Source organism: Hyperoodon ampullatus, assembly GCF_949752795.1.
Source record: "Hyperoodon ampullatus genome assembly, chromosome: 12".
NCBI classification, from domain to species: Eukaryota; Metazoa; Chordata; class Mammalia; order Artiodactyla; family Ziphiidae; genus Hyperoodon; species Hyperoodon ampullatus.
In genome coordinates this window covers 81692242-81701326 of record NC_136925.1, presented here as the reverse complement: position 1 = coordinate 81701326, position 9085 = coordinate 81692242, and the positions used below count along the sequence as shown (strand labels likewise).

General features: G+C 44.7%; 1 protein-coding gene across 1 annotated transcript; it reads left to right on the top strand.

Annotated features, from left to right (window-relative positions):
* Positions 1 to 345: 345 nt before the first annotated feature.
* Positions 346 to 8718, top strand: SOD2 (superoxide dismutase 2; the record flags this gene model as incomplete). The annotated part of the gene is made up of 5 exons (XM_079716104.1): positions 346 to 368; positions 787 to 989; positions 4417 to 4533; positions 6451 to 6630; positions 8573 to 8718. 5 exons carry the CDS (start codon positions 346 to 348, stop codon positions 8716 to 8718), a joined length of 669 nt encoding a protein of 222 aa, XP_079572230.1.
* Between the last annotated feature and the right edge of the window lie 367 nt (positions 8719 to 9085).

The window sequence follows — 9085 nt, the reverse complement described above, 5'->3', positions numbered from 1 at the left end:
GCCTGGGGCCGGACCATCTCACACGGCGTGGGGACGGCGGCCTTTCCTTTGGCGATACGCCCAGAAGCGCGCAGGGGGCACCGCGGTTCTTCTGGCCGCTGGGGAAAGTGCCGGGTCTCCCTTCCTCGCGTTCCCTGGGCCCAGAGCGCGGGCGCGGGGCCCTTCTCCCCTTGTGCCCCCGAGTTGGAAGCGGCGAGCGCAGGGGGCGGGGTCGAGGCGGGCGCAGGGGGCGGGGCCGCGGGGGCGGCGGTGTACTTGCTGCGCAGCCCGCAACTCAAGCCCGTTCTCGGCTGTCAGCGCTGTGGTGCGGTTCGAACTCTAAGAGGCCTGCGGGCGGCGTCCACCATGTTGTGCCGGGCGGCGTGCAGGTGAGGCGCCGGGCGGCGTGCGCAGCGGGGACGCGGCCCTGGTCCCACGGGCGAAGAGGCGCGGGCGGTGGCCTCGACGGGTCGGCGCGGTGGCCGCCGCTGCCCCCTACCGCCTCCCGCTCTGCCTTCCCCTCTCGCGCCGGCCCCGCGGGGTCCAGGGCACCTTCGGGGACCCGGCGTCGCAGGGCGTGGCGAGAGGCCGGGCCTGAGGGCAGGTGTCCGCCGAGCGCGTCCAGGTGCCGTCTAGGCGCTGGACCGCAGCGTTAGTTTAATGGCGAAGACTGGACGGCGAGAGGGCCAACGGCTGGAAGGCCCCCCAGGGGCGCGGGTCCTTCTAGCCGAGTCTGCGGAGCCGGGCACGCGGCTTAACGGTTGCTGCCCGCGTCAGCTGATCGGGCTGTGTTTGCTTTCTTTCCAGCACGAGCAGGAAGCTGGTGCCGGGCCTGGGGGCTCTGGGCTCCCGGTGGAAGCATAGCCTCCCCGACCTGCCGTACGACTATGGCGCCCTGGAGCCCCACATCAACGCGCAGATCATGCAGCTGCATCACAGCAAGCACCACGCGGCCTACGTGAACAACCTGAACATCGCCGAGGAGAAATATCGGGATGCGCTGGAGAAAGGTGGGTGCCGGTCGGCCGGACTTCGAGAAACCGGTTACAGGGAACCGTGGCGGCGAGGCGGGTCTGCGTAAAGCCCCACCCCTGCTTTCAGTAGGACCGCTGCACGTGTTCGCGCGTTGACTTAGGGAGCAGAATTCACAAGGAGAAGAGCCGTTTCGTGGGGGGACTGAGACAGGCTCGTATTTATTTGCTAATCTTTGGAATTCAGTGAAAGTATAATACGGAGTTGGGATTTGTTTTTTAAAGGAGCTCAGGTGACAAAACCAGTCGTGCGTGGACTTTTTTTTGTGTTTTGCATCTGGGGGCGTGTATGGGAGTGCGAAGTCTTAACTTTTCTATACAAAATAGCATTACACTTTGAATCTGTTAATGTTAGTAATGTTAGTGGTTTGCACGAGGGAAATAATTGACAGGCGTGTTTCTAGGCTATATGTACGGCTGAAACTGCTCAGTTAAGAGTGTATTTTTTTTCTTAAATATGTTTTTATCGAATTTCAGTCCTGTGAAATTTGTTGAGTGAATTTTTAGACTGTGACATCTTGTTGAGTGGGGACATCTAGTGGAAAAATGTAGTATTTCAGTCTGGTTGTGTGTGAGGTAATAGGTAAACAAAAAGAAGAGGAAGTTACCACATTCTGGAAGATTTACTTGTGATCATCAGAGGGACCGCAAATACGGTAAAGGAAAAGGTTCTGAGTACGGGAAGAGGTTCTGTGATTTAGGAAAAAACAAATGCGGGAAGAATGTGGTAATGGGGAGAGGCTGGGATAAATCCCAATTGTGAAACTGTTTCCTGCATGACAACATCTGACATCCGTGAACCCTTCTCTTCAATATTTTAAAAACAGCTTAATTTCAGTCCTTTTCTTGTGCAATCAAAGCTTTGCTTGTTTAATGAACGCCAATGGAAAAAAAGCTTTACTATATTATATTGTACTGTATTGCCTATAAATTAATGAGTATCTGTAGAGCTTTCTTTTATTTAAAACATTATTTTAAAAATCATTAAGGAGTTAAATTTTCATGTTTGAAAATTTGGGAAAAAAGAGTGTAAGGAAAATAACATCATCAATCTTATCGCATTTAAGTATGTAAATACATTTCAAACAAAAGTACTTAACTTTTATTGTATTCAACAGAGAAAATTGGCTATGAAGCCAGTGAAAATGTTGAGCTTCAGAAAAGTGTTCTTAAAAGCAGATATTAACCCCCCCCAAAATTTCTATTAAAATTTAAAAAATGATTAAGTAAACTTTAAGAGACTGTGATTAAACTAGTTCTCAAGAAACATGTTTCTTTCCCATTAGAAATATTTAGTTATTGTTGACTTATTAAAAAACAATATAAAGCCTACCTTTATTTTTAGGGTGATTCTCCAAGAAAAATCAGTAAGGGAAACACTGATCTGTCAGAAAGTTATTTTATAAACATAACAACGACAACAAAAGTTGACATCTTAAACAGAACTCTCAAAGATTATCTGTGTATTCAGATATCATTGGTCCTCTCCGCCTTTCTGAATTGCTAAAAACTGGAGGTTTTATTGTTTCAGAAGGCGACATTTCTTACGTGTGTTCTTGGCGTGTGTCCCAACAACAGAAATAGGGAACGTGTATTGCTATTACACAAGCTCCCCAAGGGCAGAGATCTCAGTGGTTCTCTGTGCCCTTCACTTTGCCTCTTGGCATCTTGTGAGTCATAAGAACTTAATACTTACTGAATAAGGGAATTCCCATTTTTCCTAATAGTTCGGTTAGTCTGTAGCTTCTTGAAGGCATCAAGAAAAATATTTTGTTTTGCCTCCATGTTTAGCAAGGTAGAAAAAACAGCTTCAAATATGACATTCTTTTTAAGTATAGAGGTCAGAATTTTCTTTCCGTGGAACTCCATTCAGCATTCACAAGTGCCTGCTACACGTGAGGCAGTCTGTTGGGCCTCGGGGACACGGCAGTGTACAAAAGTCCTTGTCCTCGCTGGAGCTTTCCTCCTAGCGGAGACCCATGAACAAGTCAATATGGAGTGTGCCGGGGCTGAAGTCCTATCGAGAAAAACAAAGTAGGGGAAGTGGTCTGGAAGCCGGGTGGGGATTGCCCATCTTACATTGTGGTTAGAGAAGCCTTCTGATAAGGTTGACGTTGCAGTGGAGACTTGAAGGAGAAATGGGGGAGTGAACCATGAGACTGTCTCCGGGAAGTGTTCCAGCAAAGGCCTCAGTGGTCAGTGGAAGCCCTGAGCCGGGAGCACGCCAGGCCTGTCGCCTAAGTGCCAGGAGGCCGTGGTGGCCGGAGCTGGGCCAGCGAGGAGGGCCAGAGGGTCGGATGATGTGCACCTCTGTACCGATCGTAAGGACTTGGGGTTCGCTCTGAGAAGAGGAGCCTGCAGAGGGGTTTGACCGGGCGTGTGCCATGGGGGTCTAGAGGAGCCCTCTGGCTGCTGTGTTGAGAATAGACTGTAGGGGCAGGAGTGGAAGCAGGGGACCAGTGAGAGGGGCACGAGTGCAGGGGGGAGGTGCTGCTGGTGGCACCACGGGCAGGAAGAAGGGGTGAGGTTCTGGATGTTTTCCGGAGCTGGCTGTGCTGGTGGGTGCGCTGGTGGGCTGACGTGGGGTGTGAGAGGACTAGCGTGAAAAATAACCGCGTCGTCAAAGATGTCCTGAGAAAACAGCTGGCACTCACTGGGGTGGGGAAGGCCTTTGGATGAGTAAGTTTGGGGTTGAAGATCAGGGGTTCAGTTTTGAACAAGTTGAGTTTTTTGTTAATGTAACATTGAAGTATTTCCCAGTGGATGGTTGTCTATCTAGAAGATGGGAGTTGAACATTTTCCATGTAGTCTGTATACGGAACCATCTATTTTATAGCATTCCACTATTTTCTGTCTTTGTTCTCTTTCTTATTTCATTTACTGAAATCTTTTCTACCCAAGAAAACCGAGTTCTTTGAAGCCCAGGAGTGAATTTTCTACTAGCTTTGCCACCCCTGCTGGCTTCTCACTAGTTGTTTGGTACATTATTAATTGAACTGAAGATCCACTGGGACAAATATTTTGGGGAAGGTTTTTTTTTGGGTAGAGTCTTGAAATTGTGAAATTTGGGGACCAATAGGGATGTTACAATGGTCCAAGTATCTGATTTTTTTTTTTTTTTTCCTGGTACGCGGGCCTCTCACTGCTGTGGCCTCTCCCGTTGAGGAGCACAGGCTCCAGACGCGCAGGCTCAGCGGCCATGGCTCACGGGCCCAGCCGCTCCGCGGCATGTGGGATCTTCCTGGACTGGGGCACGAACCCGTGTCCCCTGCATCGGCAGGCGGACTCTCAACCACTGCACCACCAGGGAAGCCCTATCTGATGTTTTACAAAGAAAAATAATAGTGTATAGAACGGTCAAAAAAATAAGAATTTTAAAAAATGTGTTTTTATTTTAACTTTTCAGGTGATATTACAGCTCAGGTAGCTCTACAGTCTGCAATAAAGTTCAACGGTGGAGGCCATATCAATCATAGCATTTTCTGGACAAATCTGAGCCCTAATGGTGGTGGAGAACCCGAAGGTTGGTTTAGATTGGTGCAACCTTAGCTACATTTTGTGCACGATAAGAATGACTTGATTTTCTTAAGTTACCTTAATTCTCCCTGAGGTATCATAATGGCATGTCTTTCACAGCAAGCAGTACAACAAAGTTGTAACTTTCAAAGGGACACATGCAAGAGTGGAGAATACATTCAGGGAATTATATCGTCAGATTTTATACACACACATAGTATCACATACAGTGTCATCTTTCAGTTGAAATGTACTGTACATTAGGGAAAGACTGAGACACTTCGTTTTTAGAAAAGATGAGCTTTCACTTACTAGCTCTAGGCCCTGGGACAAGATGTTAGCCATTCTGTACCTTACTTTCTTCATCTATATGCTATGGGGATAATAATACGGTTGTTTTAAAAATTAAATGTTATTATAGAATAGTGTGTTTTGCTATTGTTTTCCTACTCTTCCTAACTGATAAAAAGTCAGTTGTCCCAGAAAATTAGCTTTTCCAGGACAACTGCAGGTAGCAAGGGAGTACAGAGCTGATGATCTTGTTCACTGCTTGTTTACTTGACCTTCTATGTAGCACGCAGAGACCCAGAACTTTAATTATCCTCCCCACCCCAGGGAAGGTATGGGGTGTAAATATAGCTCTCCTCCTTTGTTTCTGCTCTTCTGGCAAGTACATTAAGCTTCTGTGGCATTTTTTTGTTTTTAATCATGTTCTAGAAGGCATCTTGTGCACTTGAAATAAGCAATTTCATTTGGAAGTAAAGATGAATGGGGGAATAAGTATGGGAAGCTGGACAATTTATTTTTTCTGAGTTAGGTCTTCAGACCGTGACTTAATACTTTTGAGGTGTTGTGAGTTACCAGAATACCTGAATACACGTGTATTCCGCCAGCAGGTTTTGGTACTCTGCCATGCTGTGTTATCTGGTACCACTTTATTCTGTCATTCGTGCTTATAACAGATGATTACTTTTAAGCCAATAAAGTAAGAGAAACTTACTTTGGGCCTAGTTGATATAGTTTTGGGCCTAGTTGATATAGTTGATGTGCTCAGTCTCGAATTGTATTCTGTATTGCTACAGAATAAAAAGGGTGATAACTCTTAAAGTGTACCCTTAGTTCATTAATAGGCAACATCACTCTTTTTTTTTTTTTTTAAGATGTTGAGGGTAGGAGTTTATTAATTAATTTATTTATTTTTGCTGTGTTGGGTCTTCGTTTCTGTGCGAGGGCTTTCTCTGGTTGTGGCAAGCAGGGGCCACTCTTAATCGCGGTGCGCGGGCCTCTCACCATCGTGGCCTCTCTTGTTGCGGAGCACAGGCTCCAGACGTGCAGGCTCAGTAGTTGTGGCTCACGGGCCCAGTTGCTCCGCGGCATCTGGGATCCTCCCAGACCAGGGCTCGAACCCATGTGCCCTGCATTAGCAGGCAGACTCTCAACCACTGCACCACCAGGGAAGCCCCAACATCAGTCTTTTAAAAATGATATAATTGAGATAGGAAAGATCTAGGCTGCCTTGGAGAAGAAGCAAATCTCACCCATAACATTTTATTCCCAAATTGAAACATAGAGTAGGTAGGGTAGAAGTCAAAGTAAAATCTTCTGTTGAGGGGAAAAAAGAAAGCTAATGAAAAATATTATTTCTTTCCTTATGGAAACAGCACTGTGAGTGAAGAAATCCCTCTAACATGTTTCAGCAACGAACACATAAATTAAAATTGTGAGATGTTATGACCCTGGTGTCAGGACAGGAATAACCCTGTTTTGTAGGCTCACTGGGTCATGTAGTGTTTTCCGTGTGTTTCTAGTTGTGTCTGGGGCCATGTGACAAGAATATTGGGATATATATTATATAATAAAATATTTTATTGTAATTGTTGCCATCTGTTCATTTGTGAGTGGTTTTTGGGTTTTTTTTTAATAGGGGAGTTGCTGGAAGCCATCAAACGTGACTTTGGTTCCTTCAAGAACTTTAAGGAGAAGTTGACCACCGTATCCGTTGGTGTCCAAGGCTCAGGCTGGGGTTGGCTCGGTTTCAGTAAGGAACAGGGACGCTTACAGATTGCTGCTTGTTCTAATCAGGATCCCCTGCAAGGAACAACAGGTTAGGCTTAAGAATTATTACACGTTTATTCGGGGGAGATGGTTCACTATAAAGCATTTACTGTGAAATACGGAAGACTAGCAGTGTTTAAACCTAACGCTGAGCACGTACTAAATTGAACAGATCTTAGTAGATGATACCCAGAGTCTTGTGGGAGCAAAAATCTTTCCAAGTCCTTGATATTTTATAAAATGAGCACGTGTAGTTTTACAGATATGTTAAAACACGTTTTAAACATAAACTCTGCTTCATTTGACAGAGAATTCGTATCAGCCTACATAATAATTATATGCACTAGAATAAAAAACTATAATTAGATAAACATCATGAAGGAGGAAAAGACACATAGGCTGAGTCTGACTTCAGAGCTTGGACTCTCAACCCCTCTGCTGAGCACCTGTGGTCAAACTGGGACCAGAGCTCAGGTTTCCAGACTCTACCTTCCTGAGGATTTTTTGGCGTAGGAAAAGATTGGGCTTAGAAGCTGCAGGCTGGGTTCACCAAATCCTTTTTTATGTTGAGCCAGATGGAAATAGAAGCTCTTTAGGAAATAGTCATAAGGATCCAGCAGTTTGCTGGAACTTTGATGTGAGGTGATACCTTAGCATCAATCAGCAGTAGGTCTCAGCCATATTTTCTACCTCTACACATGTCAGCAGACTTACTTATGTGCTCACTAACCTGGATATGTTCAGATTAGCCAGAATCTAAACAGCTCTTTAGGGAAAGTGAGATGCCACAGAATTTGGAAAAGCAACCAAAGATGTGTGAGCCCTGAGTGCTCTGAGAGTCAGGTACCTGACCGAGGAGGCTGTGATTGGCAGGTCAGTCCTAGCAACACCTTCTTCTCTCCTGCTTGAAGAAAGCCCATTGGAATAAAGATAAATGAAAGTTATGGTGATTTATTTAGGGGGAAAATCATGTATAAATTTTGTTCCCTTAATTATAAGTTATTAGTGACGCACCTCACAATTGATTTAGACATTCTGGTTGATGCCTGTTTTCCTAGAGGAGCGCTTTCAGTTGGAGAGGTTTCTTAAATGAATGTTTTATAGATTTAACTACTTCATCACACACTTTTCAGAAACTAAATAATGTATCTTTTTCTTAAGCCTTACTCAGTTTTCCTTGTTAACTTAATTTTTATATTGTCTCATAAACGCTTTTATTTATTTATTTGAAGTAGAGTTGATTTACAGTGTTGTGTTAATTTCTGCTCTACAGCAAAGTGACTCAGCTATACATATGTATAATCGTAAGGGCTTTGTATTCTCTGTGACTGACATCAGCCCAGGGGAGTTTTCCATAGACTCCCCCAAATGCTCAACACCTTTGGAAGGTCCTCAGCCACACCCACAAAGAGAACACACCCTTCCTGAGACCCCTAGTGAGAACCACTGAGAATTGGCTCTTGGGTAAATCTGTTGATATTTTAAGAATAGCTGTTAAGGGCTTCCCTGGTGGCGCAGTGGTTGAGAGTCCGCCTGCCGATGCAGGGGACACGGGTTCGTGCCCCGGTCCGGGAAGATCCCACATGCTGCGGAGCAGCTAGGCCTGTGAGCCATGGCCGCTGAGTCTATGCATCCGGAGCCTGTGCTCCGCAACGGGAGAGGCCACAACAGTGAGAGGCCCGCGTACCACAAAAAAAAAAAAAAAAAAAAAGAATAGCTGTTAAAATACTGTGGTTAGTTGATTTTCCCAAGTCTGTTTTAATTATTTTTACTATTTATCACATTTTCTTCCAAAGAGTGAAGTTTAAAATCTTTTTCTAGGATATGTATTCTTATGCAAATTTCCTAGTTACATAAGAAACTGAAAAATGGATGAGAATGTTGTAAAGGGTAGTTTTGTGTGCATAGGATAATTAAAGTTTAAAGTGAGAAGGTGCAGTGTTTTGGAGTGAAATTCAGTGTTTCTGTTTCTTTCCCCTTCTTTCCAATAGGTCTTATTCCACTGCTGGGAATTGATGTGTGGGAGCATGCTTACTACCTTCAGTATAAAAATGTCAGGCCTGATTACCTGAAAGCCATTTGGAATGTAATCAGCTGGGAGAATGTAACTGCGAGATACGTGGCTTGCAAAAAGTAAAACACCAGCCTTACACTGAGTACATCAAGCTCTTTATGACTATTTTTGTAGTAGTGCAGAGAACCACATAGACCAGTAAGCTGCTCCATTGTAGTGTTTCTGAGTGTGGCTTATTCAAATATTTGATAAACATAATTTAGTGCTGTGAATAATCTCTCTTAAAAGCTTGTTATTAGGCAACTGTTTGAAAATGTTAAATGCTTTGTATAATTTAATCTTGTGATTGAACATTTTCTTCAGAGAGCTACAATAGTTAGGAGATTATAATTTTCATCATAAAACCATGAAGATTGTTTCATCCCTCTACGGTTGGGATGTCTAAGGAAGCCTTTCTAATCCTGTTCTATTGCAGTTACAGAAAATCTCT